Here is a 26628-nt window from a genome sequence, read left to right on the forward strand (position 1 = left end):
GTCTTTGCAAGGACAAGTTCATTTTCTCTTTTAATATTTTGTTAAACCAGTTTGTCTACATTGCCGAGAACTGCCTGTATGAGCAGAGACCCACATAACATGACCTCTGTGCATTTCCTTATGACGTATGTTGCCATGATTTCATAAATTAAATCCTGGCGATTACTGGATTCAACTAACTTAATGCCAAAAATCTTGTAGCACCTTGTACTACACACTAGAGACTGACCAATAAATTGAGCAGGCCAATACTAGAGTACTGCAGATATATTGATGTCGACATACAGGATGTTAGGTAATAAATAAGAAAATTAGTGGGTTACAGAAATGCCAAAAGATGTGTTCAAGGGTCCTTTTTTTTATTTTTTAGAGACAGTGCTGCCATAATGTACAACATTGTAAAAAGTCCTGCTCAGTACACATTGTAGACACAATTCTAAAAATAAGGGATCCTTTGGAAAATGTGTTTATATATGTTTATATGAAACAAATGAAATATGGCCAAAATATCCATTGCTAGGATTTTGGAAATATTTCCCCAATGCACCAGAAACTCTGGTGCACTGGATTTTTCATAAAACATATTTTTTTCAGTTTAGTCTTCATTTATGTTGCATTTTCGAAAAGCTGCTTCAAAGCCTTGTCCACAGTCCAGGAATAACATTCTCTTATGGAAAATACTGAATCATTATTATTATTTTTTGTTGGCCTAAAATATGTCAGAATTGGTCAACTGAGAATTTAAAAAAATACTGGAACCAGGCTATAAAAGACAAAGGTTACTAAAACTGCTAAATTTCATACATGACCTCTGAGTCCTCAGTGATAACTGCAGCCTTGAATATACTGTAATCATTTTTTTAGGGGGTAAAATATCAATATTGGTGTTTCTGTCTCAAATATTAAGTATCATTCAGGCTGTGCTACACAACACTTAAACGTTTTGACAGGTTCATTTATCTTGTTTTAATCTTACTTTCATTTTTGAGCATGTTGATGTTTGTCTGTGGAACAAAACTAGCTGCAATGTTTTCTTCTCCTTGGTGTTAAATATAAATGTTGCGTTATGGAGACATGTCTCCTCCGGCAGCCATCTCTGTTTGCTTTAAGAAACAGACTCACAACTAATGAAAGGAGTTTAACATATTCATTTAGCAGCAAAATGAATATTTTTCAGTTCACTGTGATGGTAGAATCTCCGAGGCACCTGGAAATGTCTTCAAAACTGCGGTAAGTGTTTTTTTTTGAAGTTTTTCTTGGAGTTTTTCAGATGCATAATAGCTAGCTAACAATGTAATTAACGTTACTTATCGAGCTAACGTTAACGGTTAATCACAACACAATAGTCTCACATCGTTAAAACGATGTTTACACAACAAACTGAGGCAAACTGTAGGTAAGTAAGGGAGTGACTGTTATTGGGGGCCTGATGAGGAGATATGGTGAACTGATAAGGTTGGGCCTCGAGGCAAAAAGTAGGAATTCACCAGAATCAAACAGCAAGTTAATGTTTATATACGTTAATTAGCTTAACGTTTTATCTTGGCTAGGCTAACTATGCTGTCTTAAAGTTAGGAAACTGTTGTTTGAAACTCAAAGCAGAGAGGTAGTGGATGACAAAACTACCAAAGCTCAGTTACCCCTCCATTTAATCAGTTTAGTCTTTATAAATCTAGAAGAATGTCAGTTGTATATTATGAGGATGTAAAAGGCACTGCAACTCACTTTAGCTATTGTTTGTCTCCATTATACTGAAGTCATGATTTAACCTTCCTTTAATTACAAAACCGGTTAGACCCCTCTCTGAATTTAACACAAGCAGGCAAGCTTCTATAAACCCTCACATTTGATTCAGATATTATTGCACAATAACTGGGCTCCTGGTTCAGTTTGGTGCAGCTGTGCGCCAAAAGTCACCGCGGTGCGCAAAGTGACGGGACGTGCGTCGTGACTGGACGGCAGAGGCACCACGTCCCTGCTAGTTACAGCACAAGCTCCATTTCCAACACGTTAACTCCTGATCTTCTAAATGCGGCAACTATCTTCACCCTGAAGCGCCTGCTCCTCCTCCTCCTCCTCCTCTTCTTCTTCTTCCTCCTCTGCCTCCTGGAACAGCAGAAACAGGTATGACACGCATCCGATTTGGAAAATATCACCCACATATCCAGTTAGTTAGTGGAGGTGGTGGTGGGAGATAATTCTTAGCGTTCTAGCTTTTGCATTCCCTCTTTAGTTTGTCCATGTCGCGTGGTTGTTAGGAGACCGCTGTCAGATGAAGAGTCGGTGATAACGGGAGATGCCCTGGCATCCGTAGTGAGATGCGTCGGCAGGAATGACACACTGTTGCTACCCAGTCTGTCTGCTGTCGTTGCCACAGAGACTTGCATTCTGCCGCAGGTATGCAGCGGTACAGATTGGGACGGATGCAACCAATTAGTTTCTTATTCCCCACTTCTATTTTTGCGGATGTATCCTGCAAATGCAACGTCTTCTGTCTTCATGTTATACAGTTTGAGGACATAATGATTGGTTCATGATATAACAGGGCGACTCATTTTTTAAAAAAAAAATTGTTCTTTTTACTTTGCCCTGCCAACAGTACTGTACAACTCAAAGTAGTACAACTGAAGATGAAGTCAACGATATAGTGGAGGTTTACTTGTTTCTCGGGCTGCCATTACTTTATTTTATTTATATGATTAGCCTACTATACTCTAAAGCCGAAGTGATTTGAGATATATAGTAAGTTTATGATAATTGTTGAAGGCTTTCAGATGATAGACAACTTCACACCACTGAGTGTTATATAGCCTGGTTTGAGCCTCTCATGTATTGTCATTTCATTCAAGTTACAAAGCTAAGGATCCGATTAACAGAAAAATATCTTGAATAAATGAGAGGGTTTTTTAATAAGACGTACCACTCTTTTGAATGTATTTCCAGAATCGTCTGGGCTCTACTGCATGATGGAAAAGATAGGTGAGGGAATCCCATGAACAATCTGACTTGTTTTAAACAAACCAATTGCAGTATATAACCACATCACATTTTCAGTTTTTAAACCAATTATTGTGAAGTGAAAACAAAGGTGGACACTGCAGCTGTATCCTCAACAATCTGCTGAAAACAACTGTGAAGCCTTGCAGAGTTATTTCCTACCTTTACCTACCGTACTTACTGTAATTACACACACATGCACATTCAAAATGCCCTGGCTGATTATGATGATCACTTCAGGTGTCTTCACTTTTGATTTCACTTCCAAATATGTGGCTTAGATTACTGGGTTGCCCACAAGAGTGATGGCCAAAACCATGAAAACAAGACCCAGTTTGTTGAATTTCCATCTAAGCTAACATTAAATATATAAAGGTCTGAGTTTGAAAGGCAAAATGCCATCTCCATAAATCTACCTCATAAACAGTAGTTCCTCTGGTACTGTGTGAATGAATAATGCATACATAATTACATTGTTTGCTTTTGCAAAGTAGTAAGAGCTGACATCTTAGTGTGTGTGTGTGTGTGTTTGGGCGTGTGAAATCTAAGTGGGCTGGGGAAATTGTTGCATGCTGGACAGCGCTGAGGGGGCAAACACCTTGGCAACAATTATGAATGTCTTATAGAGGTAGAGTGGTTGAACGAATCTGTTTGCAGAAATGTGGCCAAAACAGAGCGAACTCGAAAGCAATGGACAATCAATTCACCATTTAGGTAAATCTTGAAAACAACAACAACAAAAAGCCCATTTAATTATGTTTGCACATAAAATACTTGATTATTTAATGAAATCATGAATTCTAATGAGCCATTTAAGACCGTTAATTACTGCTGCACATTCAGTGTTCCTTCAGTCTGTCATTTGCATATCATGGCACAGTGTTTGAATCAATTTAACCATGACAAATTCTCACTGCAACAATCAAAAACAGTACTGCAGGCGTGCGTTATGGTCCTCACAGAATCTCTGGACAGATGGATGAAAAATCAGTGTCTGATTATATTCCTTGAGTCGTTTCTTTCTGTTTTGTCTTCTGTCTCCTCTCCTCCTTCCATCTTGCTCAGTAGCTTGATTGAATGCACATGGTCCATGGTGTTATCCCAGGGTGATAAATGGGATTGTCATTTTGGCTGTCCAAATGTGCCAATTAAAAACTTGAGATCAGAGTTGTTTCATATCTGTCACTTCGAAAAAAATGTTAGTGTTCGATTTTACACTAGTAACTTATGCACTGTCAGCTTCCTCTTTGAAACTCATCTTTATAGCATTGGATAGGCAATTTAAATTGTTTACACTGAGGAGGCTTCTGTCTTTCTTTCTTTCTTTGTTAAATTGAACAATAATTTAGGCCTTCTTCAGTTGGATTTGTGTCAATATTGTGGCCACGGTTTTCACACATACAGCCATGCTGTCTTAATTGGGTATATAAAGGAAGTCCCCTGTCTATGTCTCGTTAAACATTGTCATAGTTCCAAAACTTGAGGGGTACATATGTAAAATGCTCCCTGAAAGTCAAAAACTGAGGCTTCAGCCTGCTCTGAGCACTTTGTTTGCAATTTTACCTCTATGTCCTCGACGTGATGACGTCAGATTGTTCACTCATGCCAACAAACAGCCGTCCGTCCCATAGCCTCTATTGCTAAGGTTGTTGCTAAGGTTGTTCCATGGGTTGTTTGTGTTGTCCACTCGCATATTTTGGATCAGATAACGGCTCAAACATGTATATTTGACAAGTTTCCATTTTGAGCAAAGAATGAGAAAAAAAGTGAAATCTTACTGCCACTGTTTATTTAGTGCTGAAGGGCAACTTCTGGAAGCTGGTCAGTCTGAATAAAATGGACTTGTCGGGAGACAGGAGCCAAAACGGTCTGTTTTAGACAGAGGCTGAACTGAGGGGCTGCATAAAGGGTCAGTTTAAGATAAATAAAGAGTTTTTGAACTGTAAATCATGCAAAGATATTCCAATAGAACCCCAAAATATAAATATAGACCTGGAAATGTGCATTATATGTCCCCCTTAAAGAACAACTACTATGTGTTTTTTTCACCATTTAGATGTTGGCAGCTCTGCTACGAAAATATTTGGCTGTTCGACCTATAAACTGACTGCTGTTATGCTAAAAGCCATCCAGAAAGACTGATAGTGCTGCTTGCCAACAGTGCCCTTCAAATAGCTACTTTGGTGCAGTGTGTTTAATTGTGCCAATTGCAGCTACCAGATTGCACTATACCCTCAAATAAGAAATTACATTTTTTATTAGCCAACATTTTATTATGTAGTTCAGCTTTATGCTACTGTTTACCTTATTATGTAAGGAATATGTAATTATGCCATGCTGTGTCAACTTGCCTGATTTCTGAGTCTTGGCAAAAGTGGACATTCAGCACTTGCAGTTAGATAATCTAGACTCCAGGGTAAACCGCACATTAGAAGGCTTACAGTGGGCTGTTTGTATTGGGAGCATTCAGGTCAAGCCATTTGCTCAACAAAGCCTTCAGTGAGACTAAAGGGACTTGCAGCATTTCATTTTCAAGGAATTATGCATTACACCAATGTAAGTGACAAACTTTTGGATAACTAACTTGTAATACTTTAGTTCATATATTACTTTTGTTTGCTCTCTTTTATACCCTTAGGGTCATATGTTTCTGTTTCTCTTTTATACATGCATTGTTTTTAGGATTTTTTCTTTCATACTCCCACCTCCTAGGCTTAAAATTCCTGCCACGTATGAGGCACAGCAGGTACCTCCTGAGTGGTCACCTAAGTTCCTCCATGCTGACTTGCTGTTCTGTGTTACACTTCTCCGAAACAGAATTCACTGTGCATGACTATGTGGCATTAGAAAAGAGTGGGAGTTTTTTAAGTTGCATTGTGGGAGTGCACATCTTGTTTGATATGGATAACTCATTGCCAAATGCTCAGTGGCAGGAACTAATTGAATCACTCAAAATAGAGCATCTGCAAACAAAAATTCCTCTTTGTTTAGGAGTATGAAATAACAAATTAGGTCCCAAAAAAATAATACTTGGTCAAAACCTAGTATATGGCTGGACTGTATATGAAATGCTAGAGGGCTTTTAATTCAAAACGACGGATATAGTAAGTGGTGACATGTGGTGACCAAGCCCCCAGGCAGTGCACTGGGCTTTGACTAAAGCCAATTTGACATGGGGCCTTTCTCATATACCAAGTACTCTAAGTTTGGAATTGCGCACTTGCTAGTTTGGACTGAGGAGTACAAACTTCCGAGGACGGGAGGATGCAGTATGATCATTCATTCATTCATTCATTTATGTTAATTTAAATGTGGTGATATCTGTACATATAGAGCCCCAAAGGCAGCTCTGTTGTTCTGTCCAGTAAAAATATGAAGCTTCACTTTACAAATTTCCAAATAGGCGTTACTTGGATAAACTGACCACATATTGGGAATCTAAATGGTTACTTTCACACCTGAAAAAATATTAAAACTTAATAAAGTGACATATTAACAGTCATACGGCAAAAATTACAACAGCGTAATCTCTGCTATCGCTGCTGGTTGGTGTGAAATGCATTCTGGGATACTTGGCTGTCCCAAGATTTGGGGGCTTTCGGCCATGTCACTTCATCACTCAGTCAGTGAGTGATGGACAGACATTTGCGTTTATAGAGCCTGTCCTTGAGGTCCGGCCAAAAACTAAGCTCCTCTGTATTAGCACTGATTGTATTCTGAAAAACTGGAAATTGGGAAACCATGTTAGCTTTGTTCTTTGAAAGTTATTTTCCATCTGAGCTGAAAAACATTTTTCTTGCAAGGATAGTTGACCTCAAGAGATCCATGGAGGTTAACATGCAGTAGGAAACGCCTTTAACCATTACTTAAATGCTAGTGCCACTGAAGAAAGTCAAAAGAAGTTAGAAAAACAACAGTATCGACAACTTCACCAATCAACTATTTAAATTACCAATGATCTCCTTAGTTTCTGTGGAGAGAATAATATGGTTTCCTTTGTATATTAATTATAAAAGTCCCAAACATTATTCAACCAACAAACATTATTCCAGTATTCTCAATGAAAAACTTCACTGTTATTGAACACATCTTTTCACAAGAGCAAAATGAAAGTGTATGTTTAATTTGTCATGTTCATATTCAGTATGCTATGTTTCTCATGTAATTCATAGTAAGTAGCCCAATGTTTTGTAAATTGAAACTGTCCTCCCAAGAAAAAACATTGCACCAGTCATTTCAGCAAATGCCCCAAAAACACATATGTTCATGCTGAAGTGACAAAGCTCTCTAGCAGCCACAGGAATTATGACTCTTGTCCATCGGGAGCAAAAGAGGAAATAGTATGACGTTGTTATAGAGCCACAAAGTCAGCAGAGGGAGAAGGTCAGGGTGGTTGGATGGGTCAACGCAACAAAAAAATGAGAGACCACAGTTCACTTCCCGTTTCCTATGACAGTCAACATTGGTTTCTTTTAACCATGACCATGATTGTTCTCTTACCATAACCAAATAGGTATTATTTTAACAATGGAGGTCACCCAAACTTGTGTAGCTAAGCAGTCCCAAGTAAATTTGAATAAATTACAAGCTAATGTTCCTTTAACTTTTTGGCAGTAATGACAGTTGACAAATATGCAAATATATGGCACACAAAGTGAATAATTACATAAGAGATGAAGAAGTTTAGCCTTTTGTGAACTTTCTTGTACCAACATTTTTTGGAAAACAGAGAACTAGTGTGTATAGCACATTGTAAAAACCTTAACCTGAAGCAAGCTGCAGACACTAAGAACTAGAATTCAAATGTCATGCCCATGGGTGAAGAGTGAGTCATCAGAATAAAAGGTAGAGAAAAAGTTTATCTTTCCCGTGCATTTTTCCTTTGAGTTAAGCACGGCTGCTCAAGAATTGGTTATCCACCTCAGCATGGATGGAGTAATGGGCTGTCAAAATTTTCACACCTGTGTATTGGCATCATATAGTATTTTTAATCTTAAAGATGTGTTGACACCAAGGTTGGAAGATTTACTGTCTGTATGTCCAATTTGTTGTAGATAGAAGTAATTTATCTCCACTTCATGTTCATTCATTATGGACGGCTTTTCATGATGCTGTTGGTAGCCTGCCACAAAGGTCATGAACTGGGATTGGGATACTGTATGGAGGATTTTATGTGGCATTGACAGATATGGTACTGCATCATTCAGGTAATAAAGACATATGAAATGGTTTTGAGTTTTTGTGTCAGTGTTATGCTGCAGGTCAAGGGCTTACCATATTAAAGATCGTTTACAAGGACTGGGGATGTGAAGAACCTTGATCTCTGGAAAAAATATCAGCTGCAGGAGTTCAGATTGAAACAACGCTGTGCTCTGTTGGTGTGTATTGATGTTGAGAGTAATAACCCCTACAACAGTAAGGCTTTTCAGTAGTCACAATCATTTGTCATTGTGTGGAATTGTTGTGGCATTGAAGGTGTCCTTGTGTTGTACGCTTTGTCACTCTTTTTCCAGAACAAGCTGTTCTGAAGCAGTGTAGCCATCATAGCAATACTACTTTTAAGATGGTGATGCACTGCTACTTTGTGTTGCTACTTTATAAATTGCATAGTATTAATGCAAAACAAATGCAGGTTACAGAGAATCGTGTAGCACTTTTATGTTCACATAGTGTGTTACTGCATGAAGGCCCTGCTGATGCACCAATGCTTACTGACTGACACAGACTGTCTAAATACCACTAAAGCTGTGCAACAGGATTCCTGCAGAGTGAAGGGGATTCAGAAATCCATCTGTGCTCACAATGCTCCTTGGTGATCATGTTCTCTTTGTCTTTGTCTCATGTCTTTATCTTTGTTCTCTCTTTCTCTGTATTTCCACCACTCTTTATCAATTAGCCGTCGATTGCAGATTGCAGATTCTTATAAATAATGTAGCTAAAAACCCATGTAAGAATCAAGCTTGTGCATTGACTATCTGAACAGTATTACTATTGTTGTTGTTGTTGTTACTATTATAACAGTATAATTATATCAAGCATTTTTCTTTCAGAATTTTAAAGCTGAAATCTCAAAGAGGGCTACAACTAAATGTATTTATTTTTGGGAATGTTTGGCTTTTTTGCTTAAAAAATTACTCAAACAATTAATCAATTAAAGGAATAGTTGATTATTTGATTTTTATAATCAACTAATCTTTTCGGCTCTAATCTCAATTTAGGGATATTGTGTTCACATTGTTTGTGGTAAGTGATGATGTGTGGTGAGGACCATCTTTGTTTTGAATCACAACAGCACTTTAAGTGTGTGGTGCACCTGTAAAATGCCACACATGAAATAGATGCGATGAGACCATTTATTTTTTAAAGTCATTGCAGCTCTGCCCTCTAGCCCAAATGTTTTCATATTGTTATACTGTTATTCATTTTGTGCTGTCTGTATTCTGCAATGAATTTGATTGAAATAACCTTTGTATCCTTAATTTAATCATTTAATCACTAATATCTGACATAATGATTATTTGAACCAAAGTAGTTATCCCACACAGTGCAGTCAGAAAGAAAGTATTAGGACAGATGTTTTTGATTTGACGTTTTTCATTGTTATGTTTTCTACTCCACATTGGATTTAAGTTAACAATGGACACAAGGTTAAAGTACTGAGTGTTTGAGGGTGTTCAAATCGATGTGTTTTTCAAACAAAGGACAATGGTGGATTGAGGTCAATCACCTTACCTAAATTCACCAAAGCATGTGCTTCACTTGCTCAAGACCAGACTGAAGGCAAAACTACCCAAAACAAACAAGAATTGCTGGTAACTGCAGTACAGGCCTGGCAAAGCATCACCAGATACCAGCTGTTGAGAAGATAGCATCTGTGTGCCATAGACTGGCTGAATACAAAGAACTTGAAACCAAGTAACAAATATGATAACCACAAAGTTAGGCAAACTTGTTACTTTCTGCCCTCTAAAACTGTGCAGTGTCTCCCCTAGGTTGACTGCTCCGGGGTGGTGGCAGTGCCGGCTGGTGGGGAGGGGGGATGGCAGTGATGTGTGCTGAGCAAAACTCAGCGGCTACACTTTTCTCCATTCTCTGTTCTCCACACTGAAATGAGAATAGGTGGTTCACCTTAAAGGTCAGTCCACCTTAAGTGAGCCTGGTCAAGATAGGCTGACCCATTGTTGCTAACAAACTTTGGAGCTAACCCCTTTCACTTTTCCAGCAGTTGGAGAAACAACGGATGAAACTTTTCTTGGTCTTGAGAAGCTGCAGCATTTATTAACTCACACACTGTAGTCTGTACTGTACATTTACTGCCAGGCTAACACTTTACTGCTAACCTTTTCCTCTGCTCTGTTCACATTCACCGTCACCTTTATCCGTCACCTTTCTGCCGCTCGCTCAACCACGCACTCGCTACACACACACACATTACGCACTGCTCTATTCCTTAAAGGAGCTACGCTACCAAGAGTTTCCCAGGCAACAACACAGAGGTTGAGTCATGTTTCAGAACAGTGATACACAGAGGCCCCCAAACACTGTTGATTTCCAAATAAATTGATATTTGGCATTATTTTTAGTCTGATGTGGATTTTAATATCATCAAATGGAAGCTGCATTGTTTTATTTCAAATGCAATATGCTGTATAACAGGGCCAACACAGCAAAACAATGTGTCACTGCCCTAATATTTTCTGACTGTACTGTGCTGTGAGCAACCTTTCAGACAGAGAGAGGGCGTTTGAAAATGTTGCATGTGACACTCAACACTTGTTTTTTTCAGATTAAGCAACACGCTGAGGATTTGCTGTCAGAATGAGCTGATTTTATGAGAAGTTGAGGACGGCTCTCTGAAGATAACCTGTTTTTGTCCACAACCGCACACATATAGTCAAATCCACAAATTCACACACTAGTTATTGTGATCCTTACAAGACCTAACACACAGTTGTGCAAAGTAGATCAGTGTGTTAACTAAAAATAGTGTCATGGTTTTATTAAGGTGGTTTACCATTGGTTGATCACAACAAAATCATGGATCAGTGCTGTCATTTTACTAAAATTGTGTGTTTGAAAGCTGTATGTAGGGCTGCAACTAATGATTATTTTCATTATCGATTAATCTGTCGATTATTTTCTCGATTAATTGTTTGGTCCATTAAATGTCAGAAAATAGCGAAAAAAGTCAATCACGTTTCCCAAAGTCCAAGATGACGTCATCAGTTGTCTTGCTTTGTGCTGACCAACAGTCAAGAACTCAAACATATACAGTTTACTGTCAAAGGAACCAGAAAATATTCACATTAAAGAAGCTGGAATCAGAGAATTTTGACTTTTTTTCTTAAAAAATTACTCAAAATGATTAATTGACCGTAGAAATAGTTGGTGATTAATTTAATAGTTGGCAACTAATCAATTCGTCAACTAATTGTTGCAGTTCTAGCTGTATGTACTGTATGTACATATCTTCATTCCATATCACATGTGAAGTAGAAAAGCCATAAATTAGTTTATTTGCCTTTGCATTTAAAATTCTATCTCTTCAGCTACATTAGCAACATGATCATGATTCTTAAGCATTTTTTCCTGTTTATGGGATTTAGATACAGCCATCATTGAGGTCCCACTTATCCTACACACTCATGATACAGCAGCAAATGCTGCACTGCAGTACCCTTGTTTGAGATTAAATATTTTGAAAGCCTCACAGTCTTCTCTAATGACAGAAGTAATAGTCAATCATTCGTTTGATTGATTGGCGTTGTACCCACAAGATACTTATTCACTTCTACTAAAGTTCGCTTGAAAAGTTATAGGCTGCAGGACTACCAGCAAATAAATGCATAATGATGGGTACCACTGTAAGCAATTTACTGTAACATTCATGTGGCAACTTAGAGCAGACAAATGATTTTCTCATTCATTGCCTCGATGTCCTGTAGGCAACATGCTGTTCCTTTACTTCTGCCTCAATTTCTCTGTCCTGATAAACTAATGAACTAAACATTTTTGGAGTGCTTTTTGGCTGCAGGGAGATGATCATATGTCAAGACATCTCAGTGTCTGTGAATTTGGGTGTTTGCATGCACACGCGTCTTTCCACGCTACCTAGACTACAGGCACAGGGAACAATTACATCCCCCCCTGAAGAGCAATATCTCAGGCTACAATAATTCACTGTATTTTATTGTAGGTTGGCCAATCGCAGTGTTTTACACTGTAATTTACTGTGCAATCTTTGAAGTGGCTCACTCTTGACAAATAGTTCAATAAAACCTTGTTTCTGCTCTGTGGTATGGCTATTAGACCCCTCTTGACATATCATAAACTATTACTGTGATCTATTCGGACATTAACAATTACAGATGTTCCATGAGCTTGCCAGAGAGGCAAGAACCAGCACCGCATGTGGTGAACTCACATGCTTCTGTACTTTATCAAACATAAGCAGGCCAGTGTCTGCAAAAGTGTATTTGGCACAACTTTCTGAAGTTGTTTCTTTAAAAGTTAAGACATTTTACAGATATGATCTGCTATTAGTGAAAGGGAAAATGCAGCTCAGTCTCTGTTTAAGGAGTCAAGCTGATGTGCCCCATCTCACTGTGGTGAGAGACAGTTTGAGTACATGGTGGCAGGCCAGAGTAGACGTCTAAGTATAGTTCTCTGTGTGTACATGCATATGTGTTTGTGTATGCATGTGTGTGTGTGTGAAGTTTTTGGGGGTACTGTCTATTTACAGCTCAGCCTGTGGGAGATGTCCAATTCCAACAGAAAGGGCAGGGGGGCATGGGAAGACCTCCACTCTGCCTCATGTCATCCTTTTCTGTTAAGACTTTAAGCACTGTTGTTGTGTGTCTGTGTCTGTGTATGTGTGTGTGTGTGTGTGTGTGTGTGCGTCATGTCAAGGTTGCGGAAAATAGTCTCAGTGCACAAGTAAAAGATTATGACACTCTTGTTTGCTCATGCACACATGATTGTTGAGGGGGAACAGTCTAAAAAGATTTGAATTTTCCTCGTGGCTCCCCCCGCAGCTGGTTGTTTACAAGCCCAAATACTTTCTCTTCCACTGATAGCTGTTCAGAATTTTCAGAAAGGGAGAGAGAGAGAGAGGGATAAGTAGAGAAAAAGAGATATAATTTAATATTTTGACTGAATAATCTTTAACACAATGTTCACTTACAAGCTTTTTCTGGAGCTTTTGACTGCATCTCAGTCTTCATTGCAAGATGGAGTTTGCTTTATTGTCAAGATGGCTCAGTATGATTAGCACTGGTTGGAAGCTCCACAAAAAGATTGTAAGTACACCTTGAGTTAAAATGATTTTGTAAAACTACTATTTCCAAGGTCAAGAATAATTTTACATGTAAAATATGTTGTAGAAAATATAGCACCCAAATTCCTCTCAAAATGATACCCTGCCCACATTTTCTGTTTTACTTACAATGCTTACTTTACTTACAGAAGCTAAACATGCTCTAACTGCCTTTAAATGTCTGGGCATTCCCATGAAGTTCTACTTGAGGATCCTGAGGCTCATCTTGTGGCTCTTTGAGTGTCAAAACATCTTCAACTGTACGACAGCAACACTCAGTACTATTAACCACCAAGTTTCCTCTTGGAAATGGTTGTGGTTTACCTGTTACATTCAAGAGAGCCTAAACAGCTGTAATGATGGTGTGAGTGCAGACTGGCACGTGTCCATTTCCTTCACCTTCAACAACTTTAACCAGAAATGCTACATTCATTTAAAATAAAGCTTGTCCTCTGTTGACGAGCAGACTTACCAATTTACTAAAGACATAGTAAGCCATTCACTTCTAATTGTAATGCTGATATCCGTTTACTTTTACATACAGCTTTAAGTAATTGTTTTATTGGTTTAATGATTTATTATTATTATTCATTATCAATGAATTGATTTTAAGTTGTAATAAACCATGAAAACCAAGCAAATGCTCACATTTATAAAGCTGTAACTATAGCCAATGTTTTGCATTGTATTAGATGAAACACTTAAATGATTAACCAATTATTAATTCATAGCATTAATTGCTATCATTTTTTCTGCAGATTGACTATCATTATTGACCAACATTGCTTTGTGATGTAAACAGATTGTGTTATGGTGCGTAAGTAGAAATGATGTGGCAAAGCAGTCTATTCCCACCCCTCCATTGTAACCAAGTTGCAACCACTGTGGGACAATGTTGTAGACAGTGTAGATGTGCCTAAAGGTGATAGGTCCTCTAAGAGTGGATCCCCAGTAGCAGACTGTGCCTGATTCTTATTACACTCCTGACATTCTCGCAATCTTATTCCAGTCAGATTGCAAGAAAACAAATTTTGGCAGGAACTGTCGCCACCCTGCTGCAAGAAGGTCGGTGTCCTGCTATTTCCAAGCGTGTAGCCTCCTCAGTAACTGGTCCCATCTTTATGAAACATGAACCTACTCTCTAGGTCCTCTGCACCCCCCCCCCCCCCCCCCTCTCTTTTTCTCTCTCTTTTTCCTGCTATTTCTTTTTTTTAACACATTTTAAATAGATGGCAAGAAGAGTGTGACTGTAGCACTGAACAATTTGAAGAATATCTAATGGGAATTTTTCTAAACCAGTGCTCTGATAGCAATTTAAAATGTGATTATTTTCTAGAAATTTAACCTCGGATCTAGTTAGCTTAATTTATTAATCAAATGTGTGAAAACGTTTTGTTTCAATAAGAGAATATTAAAACTTAAAGAGGGGTATGTTTGAGAGCCTGTGTAACTTGACTGACAGGTCCCTACGATCACATTCTGGTGTGGGGGTTACTGTTTGCTCGCACCACTTAGCTCTGCCTTGGCTTCACCCTGTGTGCTTTACAGTCTTTGATTCTAACTGAATTTCATATTAGCTTATCATGCTGCTATTTAAAAGGGTAACTGCTCTTATCCTTTCTATTGCTTTTGCGAACATCACACAATGGGGACAGGAATCACAGGTAGTAAGTGTCATGAAGCAGTGAGCTCAGTGGTAACTGTGGTCGTAATTATGAGTTACAAAATATAAGTATGCTTTATAATGTTTTGCCATTGCAGTAAAAAACTAAAAGAAAATACACAGAATGGAAACGAAACACACACTCATCTTTTACACCGTAAAAGGGAATCCCAAAGAATATCATTTCATCAGTAAAGCTATGCGTGTGTCAGTGTGTGTTCTCCTTACAAGAGGTCATGCTGGCAGGTCCTATATATACACAAAACTGGCTCCTTCCCTGCCTCCCTCTCTCTCTCTCTCTCTCTCTCTCTCTCTCTTCCTCCATCTCTCCCTCCCTCCCTCCCTCCTTCTCTCCCTCCCTCTCTCCCTTCATTTGTTCTAGGGACAGAGCCCTAGTGGGAAGCTTCTTGTTCTGTACTTTCCCGTGCTGTGCAGCTTTCCAACCGTTCAGAATGAGTTCACTTATGGCAAATACACTGTCCATGCGATGTGGAAAAGCCCGGTTTGGCCTGCTGTGTACTCTTGCTACAAGCTCTCTAGGTTATATTTAGTCTTGGACAGGCCACCCTGCTACTACAACTATCATCAGCACCAAAAAGGATATCTGGGGAAACTGTACCTAGCACCACCACCACTACATTTTCCTGTCTGCTGTTTCACTGTAAGTAAATCCTTTTAAAACAATGGCATTCTGTTGAATTTGAAAGGCTGATTTTGTCACTATGGTGAGAGCACAAAGGGATTAGGCAGTTACACTACACTTGACATGTATTGAAGTACTTCCATTTTTGTAATCCTTTAATGTCACCTTTTATTTTGTGGAATTGCTGTGGTAACAGTCAACTTCAGACTTCCTTTGAAGTGGTCTCAATACTGAAGAAAGAAATATGTGGTTGTATAGGATGTTAGTTCTTGCTTAAAAGCAAAGAGAAGAGACTGGCTTGTACTGTAAGTGGTTTTGTTTAAGCGTATGTAGCGCATCAACATTTGTACTGGAATGACGTAGTCAATGTATGGAAGTCACGGTTGCAATAACTCTTAAGTCTTTATAAACACATCAAGTTTGCCCTTAATAGCCTCTGTTTAAGGCAAACTGCAAATTACCACCATTAATTGAGACTGCTGTTAAAACTGTAATCAGATATGGCTTTTTTAGTTTGAGTGCTCCGGTCTTTTTAATCCTTATTCTTGGCAGTTTTTCTGTCTTTGACAACACACCATCTTTGCAATGTGTTTAAATAAGGAAATTCTACAGTTAAGTACATATTTGTCTGCAGAGAAAACATTAACAAACTTACTCATCAGTTACAGAGGGAAGGAAGGGGGTAGGATTTGGGTGAAGGTTGTGCTTGCATTTGACAGAGGAAGCAGACAGCAAGACATGGAAAGTTTAAAAGTGAGTTTCTCATCCCTGAAAATGGAAAGTCAGAGAGAAGGCAGACGTTAAAAAAAGAGAGAGAGAGAGAGGATGGTGGGAACATCTGGAGAAACAAGACCAGTGCCAAACCCTGTGACAACATGGAGGCACTGGAAAGTCTCCTGAGAGAGGCTTGAACACACAGTCTCACACACAGTTTGATGATAGTATGAATACATTGGCTAATAGCAGTGAGCTGAGTCTATGGCCAATGGACTTCTTTGGGCCACATTTAAATGCCCAAAAGTGCTTTTTTTTAAAAAAATATATGCTTCATTATTATTCAAGGTGTCAAACATAACACATTATTTAATTTCTAAAAGCACAATTAATGCTCCAGCCTCATATTTCCCCCATGTAGCCAGTTGCCATGTAATTGGCAATATGGTGCCTAATTCACTGATAGCCTGTGCCTGCAGTGTTCTGCACAGCTCACCTGCAGAGCTCTACTGAGGAGACATCATGTGGCTATATGCTCTGTTTAAAGACTTTGTAATCTAATGGCATACTGCAGTTTTATACTGTAATCCAGTGGTATTCTGCAGGGGATATCCTCAATGGTAACCTTTAATCAAAATGTAATTAATTGCATCTGTTGCAGTTGCATTTTATCTGGGATTCCTTAAATAACAGGAGCTATTAAGGATTAACTTCCAGTTTTCAAGTTTTAAAAGGAAAGGTATTTGAATTACTTCCCTACCAGTTAGCTGGAATGTTGTCTTTTCTTTCTTTTTTTAAGGATTTTTACCCTTTTTTTACTGAGTGCCATAAAGAGTCATTGGTTAAGGACAGAATTGTGCAGTATAAGGACAGAGGGAGCTCAAAAAATGCAGCACTGAAAAGACCAGAGGGATAGGGAGTGTAGGAGACATAGAGGGCAGGGAGATGATGAGGTGAGGTGTGGGATCGAGCTGTAAGAGAGCACTGCTACCTTCTGGTGTACTGACAGGTTAGTTTTCATGACACCAATTACTTGCAGTGGAGAGTGTGTGTTTGTGTGTGCATGTGTGTCGAATTACCTTCAGTAAGTCATCCCCTCATCCTTTACTGCACGGGGAAAAGCTGCTTGATGGAGCACTCCCACCTGGATTCCCCCTTCTATATTTTTCTTACTGTTTCTCATCGCTCACCTCCTCTCACTCCCACTTTCTCCTCTGCTCTCAGTATTTTTTTCTTTACCTTTTCTCCCTGTGTGTAGTTTATTCAGTTATCTAACTAAATTGATGTTGATGTTTTGTAGATACCTTCAGTATGCCTCATGGTCCAGTCAACAATAGAAAGAAATGCACTAAGACAGAAATGTGGGGATTTCAAATGGCTGAGTGGTATTTAGCATCGTCTTTATATGCTGTAGAATGAGTTGGGATAAAAGCGGGAATGATAAAAATGAGCTTGAAGGTTTTACTATTGACCTTGGAAATAGTCGTTTGACAGAGAATTCTTAGCACAAAGTCCACTTAATCAGAATATTCTGTAGTTTTTCAAAATCCTAGCTCAAGGTCCAGTTACTGGAAATCTTCTGGAACTTTCAGCCACTTCTCATGGCCTTCATCTTTATTCATGAAGGCCATGAGAAGTGGCTGAAAGTTCCAGAAGACTTCCATTAACTGGACCTTGAGCTAGGATCTTTTTTTTTTTTTTTTTGGTCAAATAAAACAGATATTTTAGAGAACCATATATATTGTTGACATACAAAATAGCTTATTATCTGTGTTGAAGCTTGTGCATCATTGGTCAGTACACAGATTAGGCTTGAAGTACAGTTTACAGGTCAGTTTATAATTGAGGCATATAAGAGACCAACCCTCTCTCCTACAAATTGTAGTATAGTAGTTATATAGTAGTAATTTGTTTCACAATTGCGTTGTAATCGCAACGTAACCACAACATGGATTATGTTTACAGACAACGTTTTTTCATGCGAATGAAACACTAGATACTGTATGTACCACAGAGATGTCGTAGGGAGGGTGTTTGGTTTGGATGGAGAACGTACAAAGCGCTGGACATCGACACCAGAGTCCGCCATTTGCATCCTGAATCCCGTTGCTGTTAAGGTTTAGACAACAAAAGCGCTTTGGTTAAAGTCAGTGAAAAATCATGGGTTAGGTTAAACGTTAATAAACACATCCTGTCTTGTGCTTCAAGTCACTGCAGAGTTTTTAATGTATTATTGTATCGTATTAAACCAAGACCACAATCTTTCCCTAACCTTAAACCGCGTTATGCCAGTGTCTTAACATAACCATAAAAAAAATGTAATAATGCTGTAATTACTACGAGCATACTTTGAGCATAGTTTCACTAAACAAACAAAAGCAAATTAGTCATATATAATTGTAATTTCTGAGACAGGATTGAGGAGATACTTTTATCTACATGTAGAGTGATTTAGATTTAGATTTAAAGTTGAAAGTATGTTGATAATTATCAATTTTACTCTGAACATATAACAGTGTGTGTGACTGTGTGTATTTTTTGTATGTGTGTAGGATTTGGGAGGAAACAAAACCTTCCTCTGGTGAGGTGGAATCAGTTGGAACCAAGCAGAGGGTTTACTGCCTAATGAGAGGACCACTTTTTTTCAAATGTAAAGCGAAACAGCCTCTTATATTAGCAATAAATAAATCAAAGCACAGTCACCACTTGCTCCCTGTATCAGGCAGTGTATAGGAAATAATGGAAAAACACAGCTTGCCATTTTCTTACACAAGTCTAAAGGAGTGAACGGAAAAATCCTGTTCGGTCAGTGGAAATAGCCCCTGAGAGGAAATAACTTGACCATGCTAATGCTGGGTCCAGAGACGAGTGTACCACGACCATTAAAGTGCCAGGAGAGAGATACAATCAATGAACCCACGCACTCAGTGCACCAAAGAGCAGTGCGGTACGAAGCTTAGCGAGGAGCAACCTGAATGCCCATGCTCGAGTTCCTGCTCCACAGAAATACAAGAACAGATATTCCCGTATGTGGTGGTTAACCAGATGTCCTTATTCCTGATGGGGCTGAGGGATTGTGTCCATTCTAAGCAGAATATCTCTATGCTGCCTAACCAGCAAACTTTTTCTAAAATAGCCAGCTGCCCCAGTCTGCTTGTGAGGTTACTCAGTTCAGTCATTGGTCTTAGTTAATTAGCTTCTTGTAATGATTGCAGCTAGAGGGAGAAAGAGGGGATATGTAGAAAGAATGGAAGAAAGGTATGAGGGCCTGGTAGAGAAAGAGAGAAGAGGTTTGGGAAGAGCAGAGGGGGCAGAGGAAAAGCTTATGAAATGTTCATGTGTACAAAACTGGAATTCCATGAACATTGTCTTCCATAGATATTTTTTAGCTCTCCCTTCAACAAAATAATTGATTGTCCTTCTCTTTTGAATGATTTAGGATGTCGTCATACTAAAATATCCCATGAACCAATGATCATGTAGTCGTCCCTTAATTCTTATGAATATTTCCATACCATCTACATTTTTAGCCAGTATATGAGTCCCTACATTTTGTTTGTGAATTAGCTGTGCTATTTTTTTTTCCAGCCATGGGCCCGTGTGTGTATATGTGACCTCCTCTTTTTAAGTTTGTATTTAAATAAATTGCCAAAATGACACCATTAATGCAGTTTTCAAAATAATGTCAAATTTTGATATTTTTCATTAAAGTAATATCTTAATTCAGCTTACATTTCTGTTTTCTGATAAAAGGGTTTATTACAATTAAGTTAAACACATTTTCTGAACTTATTTGAGTGTACTAGCTGAATGAAAAAAATTAATGCCAATGGTCATTATATCGACATTATTAATTATTTCTTCAGTGTTTTTTAATCTCTTTTCACTTTTTTGCAACATTATCTATTTTAGTCTGAGGTCTGTATCAATACTGCATGTAAAACGTGTTCAGGGGATCACTCATCTGTTGCCTTTTTCAATAGCCTGAGGGCCAAACTGTTACCTACTAAGGACTAACTGCTTAAACAATCCAGTTGGTGTCTTGTCTACCCCATGTTTACCATTGCCTTGGAGGGTCGGCTCGCCCCTGTCAACGGAACCCCCGCCCCTCCTGATAGAAACAAATAAAAACAAATGGAAATGTGTGCTGTGTGAACCTAGCGAAGACTCTTCGGTCAGAGCGTGCAGTGTGCCCTCGCATGTTAGGTTCGCACAACACACACAGTGTCCAAGTCCCGTGATTTTGCGTACGAGTTGCAGTTGGGTTGTTCACACCAAAAGCCTATTTCTCTGCACCAGCCAGTAGCTTTCCTGCTCTAAAGGGCGAAAAAATCCCATGGAAACCGTTGTAGACTACTTATATTGCGCTTTATAGCCACCAAAGCCTTTCACTGTTGTCCTGTAGAAACTTGTCTTGTCTTGTACTTGTCCACATGAGGGATAAACTTTATATCTTCCATTTTCTTCATTTCTCCCTTTTTTCACAAACTCCCTCGTATTAAAGCAGCATCGTTTATTTGTTTTCTCAGCAAGTCATGACTTGTGATCAGCCAATAATTAGGAAAGCCTATGGGACCTAAATCTACCTCTCTCTCTCCGTCTCTCCCCTCCTCTCTCTCTCACTTTAAATAATGACAGGCCTAAAAAACTTAAGTAGCCTAAACATAACAACAAAAAACCTAAACATGTATCCTAGTTTACTTTTGTGGTAACTCAATAACAGACCCAATTTTCAAAAGGCAAGTGATACTTAAAACCAGATTGATCATCTTCCTACAATGTGTCAATTTAAAACTTGCATCAATGCAGATGGATTAATCAACAACAACAGTCAAGACCCTGTAAGTTGAGCATTTAATATATTTGTGCTTCTGTGGTGATATAATGGAGATATGACAATGGAGATCTGTTGTGTGTTTTGCTATGGTGTTTTCCTGTGAAATGCACACTCCTATCAGGAGGTTTATTTACCTAATTTATGTGCACTTGTTTAATTTTGGCTCAATGTAGAGAAATATATCGAACAACCGCCTTATTGCGTGCATCTATGATAACACTGTTGACACCACTTATCCGTGATACGCCCGCCCTGTGACAACACTAGTAGTTTCGGGGGGGCCTACCAACCCCCCTGAAAAAAATCCTAGAGTAAACACTGCTACCTTTAGATCCGTTGACATAAAACTATCTCAAATCTTGATAAAATCTATACAAATATATACATAGTGGATGATCTACCTTTATGTAGGTTAAACTGAAGTTGGAAATTAGTGGATGGTTTGCTTTTCTTGTTTGTTTTATATGCTTGTCTGTTTGTGTGCACTGCATCCATGAGTATATTACATATTGTATTGGTGATTCGAGTTGAATATATATTTCTTTCATTTTACACTCGATTACAACATAAAATAGCTCTTCCCTTTAACAACAATCTGAGTTTCAAACACTCAAAACCTGTACACTTTACTCAAATAAGCCACAATTATCATCATATTGCAACACACATTCCCTCAAACCTTTCCACAGTGAGATTGTTCCTCTGTGAGAGCAAGCCTCTCTTGTGTACAATGTGACTGTGCCTTTAAAATCCCTTTAGCCTGTTAACAAAAAATAATTTGTACTTTATCACAGCACACATTGCTAGATTGATTTTCTACCTTCCAAGCTGTCATGGGGTCCATTCATTTTGGTCACATGACAGTTATCTGGGAATAATCTTTGAGATTAGTAATCCATCACAGTGAATAAGTAGTTGTTAAAATTCTGTAATCATTGTGTGTTCATAATCATACTGAACAGTACATTACTGTTTATTTGGGAGATGAAAGTCACTATGGCGACTTTCTCTATAATTAAAGGATAACACTGGCAATTTTCTGTATTTTTTCATCATCAACAAATCTCATGTGCAGAGCCAAGCCAACAATGAACTGATCCCAGTTACAAGTATTGTGTGTGTATTCAAAGCCTGATATATCTTCCTCCGTTGTCATCTTAAAACTATTAAAAACACATCAGTGAGCCACACTGTTGCACTTGGTGAAATGTTCCTTCGTCATGAAGATTATGGTCATGGTAGTTCATTAAGAAACGGCTCCAAAGACTAACAACAGCGATCAAGTTTTCAGTTTCCAGAAAGTAGTTCTTTGTAAGGCAGATGCGGTGCCGTTTACAGAGCTTCACTAGCTTGTTGTGCTACATATTGCAACCTCTTGACTTGTACTGATGTTTTTTGAGAAATTTACAATATACATCGCAGTATAGTGTACAGTCTAGTATGTTAAGTCATCCAAACACTGCTTGTAATCCTTGAGAACCCAATTAATATTTTCTTGTAAAACAATGAAAATCATGCCACTTACAGCACAATTCTCTGTCTGAGCCATGAGGCAACTAGACAGTCTTCTGTGGCAGTAATTCATTGCTAAGGAGATGTAAATAGGGATTACAAATAATCAGGGGTTAAATTGGGATTTATTATGCCGGGGGGCTCTGTGGTTTCAGGATTGCCATGGGTGTACATGTGTGTGTGCATAGACTTCAAAATCTGATTGATGTCATTTGACAAACTGTAAATAAAATATAACAAGATGAGACAACCCTCTGCTCTGAACACTAAAATGCTAATCAAAGTCATTCCAGATACTGTTGGCAGTGTGCGCAAAACTACAGCTGACTTAATCTTTCTGTAAGTGCACTCTTCTTGACACTGTCACGAGAACTACCTGTGTTCCCTTACCAGTGTGTCCCTTGCTACACTTTCCCACCCTGGGTGCAGGTTCCCACCCAGGTGGGCATCTGCACCTGCAAATAAAGCCTATAGAAAGTAATAAATCAAACCCATCAATTACCAGGCAACCAACGTAATGTTTGCTCATCATAGTCCTCCCCATAGTGTACGGCAGCTTTCATAGGACTATAAAAAGTACCTGAGTGCCTATTTCACTGATTTGGTGGAGTGAAAGGAGTGATTTGGTGGATCTGTTAATCATAGATAAAAAAAGGAGACAGTGAGTGGAAGAGAACATATTAGAGGAGAAGGAAAACAGACAAAATGGAGGAAAGGCCCTTGTGACTTCTCTCATGCAAAGGCGATGCCACCTTCCCCACAAGCCAGCCACAGCAGCACAGTAGTCTGAATCTAGCCCTGATCAGTTTGCAGTACCACAGTCAGTTGTCACAAGGGGACAACAGAGAGGGAGATGCAACTTTTGCACAACAAAAAGGACTGTAAAAGTAATGTTTTCTTGCAGTTTTGTATGTTTGAAATTTGCAAACCAGTTTGTTTTGTTTTATGACTAATACACTCAGTGCAGAGTTTATTGTGTACGACTGACAGAAAAGGAGGGCATGTGGTTTGCAGGCAGTGTTGATTGATGGTTTTAATAGTTATAATGAAACCTGTCATTCAAAAATGTTGTTGCGTCCTTTGCTTAAAAAATCATAGAAATAATTATGGCTGTTTTGTTCTCCTGTTTTAGATAACATGAGATCATAATTTAGCGTGATTGTTAAAGTATTTGCTTTATAAACAAATAGTGTCAAATCTAAAGGAAACACTCTCACTGCTCTCTGACACATTAATGACGGATAAATCACCCATTTATTAATGACTCATAAGATATCTATTGATGCAAAATACATTATCAAAATTTGGGTATAGGGACTAATTATAAAGGGATACTTGAGCCAGGTCAAAAATGACCCGTTCCATATCATAAAGGGTCAGGATATGAACAGTATGTAAGGGTTAAGTTTCAGAGGGGACTATTGCATTGGTACATGGCATTCTCCTTAAAATCCCTATAACTTTGCTTAACACCAGAGAATCTCATTTTCAAAAGATTGCATAGTTCTATTACTTCATTTTCCCCATATATTAATGGTAGAGAGCTTGGCCATGTGTTTTTATCCAACACATTGACTTTGTGAAAGAGTGATTCCTCTTCACTTATGACCATTCTTGTTTGCTTGCTTTTGCATAGTGCTTCATAGAACATTCTGGGATCTATTAACTTCTGCCTGCTGCCACTCTGTAGTGTTATGCCTTTAAAAGCACCTTGCTGCATAGCCTCATGCAGTTTTGTAGAAAGGGCCACTGTCTGGGTTCCTGCTCATGGTATTGAAAACATCTAGCTGCCTCTTTATCAGATTGACTGATTGAGACAGTCTAATGTCTCTGGACTGCAGAAGCTCAGACAGGTCTTTAAGCTCCTCAAGTGCGTCCATCAGCGGCCCAAGGTTTTTAACAAAAGCAATTGAGCTCAACTTTGCCGCTAGCCCCTCATACATTCATCTTTCACTTGAATTTCGGTTCACATCTTTACTTGCAGCTGTGAGGTGATTGTAGAGTACAGCATACATCATCCAAACAGCATTTACTGTTTTGAAAGATGAAGCCACCCACCTTTTCCCTAAGACTCGACCAATCCTTCTCAAACATACACCTACTTCAGAGACTACAGCATTAAGCTCTCTTAAGTTGTTTGGTGACTGATTATACAGACAGTATAACTTGTCAAGAAAAGCTGTGAAGTGGTTGGTCTCTGTGCCATGCTTGACTGCATCTGATACAGTCAGCACCAACTTATGGTTCAGAAAATGCCAGCCTACAAGGCCTGGGAACTTACTTTTCAGTTTTTAGTACACTTCATTTTTTTGCCTACTTTTACAGAGGCTCCATCTGAGCAGAATCCCACCAGACATTCTTTAAGAAAAGCATCATCAAGGCCATGATTCAGCAGGCAGTTCAGTAGTTCACTAGTGATTCCATCTGTGGTTGTATTCTCTAGCTCAGGAAGATCTAAGAAGAAGGTCAATGGCTCTGAGCTATCAACAAGACAAGGCGTTTTGCTTAACGAGGTACTTTCATCCACAGTAACAGTGAGCTTTGGTTAGGTCACTCTTATACTTGCCAATAATGCTTGCCTCATCTCTTTGGATATGAAACGTATAATGTCTGTACATGTGACATTTGAGTGAAGAACATGGCCAACATTTACACCATTTATCATCTGTAGCTCTATTAGTCCTGGATGATTAGAGTAAGGCTGGTTATTTTTGGCAACCTAGTACGCTGTTCTGAAGATATTGTGGGTTGAAACTAAAATTTCAGCTTGTGTTTTAAGAAAGCTTGATTCTAGAGCTTTCTCATCTTGTCTTTTCTGTATGTCTTCTGCTAATTTGTGACTGTGTGAGACACGGTGTTCATTTATTTTCTTTCTCAAAGATTTCATTTGCTTCTCCTTGTTGCTGCCATATGGGCCTACCCTACAGTTCTGCCATTCACTAGAGAATGTGTACCTCTGATTTCCTGTTCTCATTGCCCCATGTAACCCTGCTTCCTTGCATGATTTGCATCCCAGTTTTTTAAGAAATGGGTAAGTCAGGTAAGTTATTAATTGCTGCTCCTACACTGCTGCCCTCTCTTGCTCTTCTCTTCTGCCCAAGCTGCTCTGCTCCTCTCTCATCACCTGCCCTGTTCTGCTCTGCATTTAAATAATGAGAATTGACAAAAGAAAAGGAAAATCTTAATATTAAGTGAAAGCACTGATGACAAATCTGACAACAGATTGAAAGTGCACCAAGGGACAATAAACTTGAACTAGCTTGGCCATTCAGTTTTGTGCTTTTATACCAAAAAATTAAATCATGATTGGATTACCTACTGAACATATTACAAAAGATACAAATGGCTTCTGCATATGTGCTTAGCTAAGCTAGATCAGTAGTGATGTCTGACGTACCTTTAGAAGAAGTGTGTAAGCTTCCTCCTCTTTGCTTCACTCATTTCTCTCTCATGTCCAAACTGCTCTGCTCCTCTCTCCTGTGCTCCAAAAATACACACTTTTAACCCAAACCATGATCCTTTCCTAACCCTAACCAAGTGTTTTTTTTGTGTCTAAACCTAACCAGACCTTAACCACAGTGTTGTCACACCATAAGACATAATTATTTTTTAACAAAGAGAAGAAAGAAAAAAAAGAAAACATGTTTTAGTCATAGGTTTGGATTATTAAGACAGAAAAGTGTAAAAATATATACACTGTTGAAGATGTGTGAAGTTAAGCATCCCCTGATGACAGGCCTATGTGTCCAATTTAACCTCTGGAAATAACTAACAACATGTCATGACAGTTTAATGGGAATCTAATGTAAGTATCTCCTCATTCCTAGCAACAGTTTGTAGTAAAGCCTAAAAATCATAAATAAGAACGTGTTGCATCAAGTGCAAGCAACGATGTAAAGCACCTTGTCCTTTCTGACAAGCTCCCACCTCTTTATGGAATAAATGAA

The 26628-nt window shown here is 38.6% G+C and overlaps 2 protein-coding genes across 2 annotated transcripts in view; one reads left to right on the plus strand and one right to left on the minus strand.

The window, feature by feature from the left end:
* Positions 1 to 2025: 2025 nt before the first annotated feature.
* LOC137180800 (E3 SUMO-protein ligase KIAA1586-like) lies at positions 2026 to 25655 on the minus strand. The gene is given in 4 exon segments (XM_067586046.1): positions 2026 to 2106; positions 24784 to 24983; positions 24986 to 25197; positions 25408 to 25655. Coding segments are annotated over 4 exon segments (741 nt in total).
* atp2b2 (ATPase plasma membrane Ca2+ transporting 2) overlaps positions 15353 to 26628 on the plus strand; it is a 136847-nt gene continuing 125571 nt past the window's right edge. The window contains exon 1 of the mRNA XM_067586916.1: positions 15353 to 15636. The gene's annotated coding sequence lies outside the window, so the exon portion shown is untranslated. The remainder of the gene's footprint in view (positions 15637 to 26628) is intronic.

The sequence above is a fragment of the Thunnus thynnus genome, chromosome 4 (genome assembly GCF_963924715.1).
Source record: "Thunnus thynnus chromosome 4, fThuThy2.1, whole genome shotgun sequence".
NCBI lineage: Eukaryota > Metazoa > Chordata > Actinopteri > Scombriformes > Scombridae > Thunnus > Thunnus thynnus.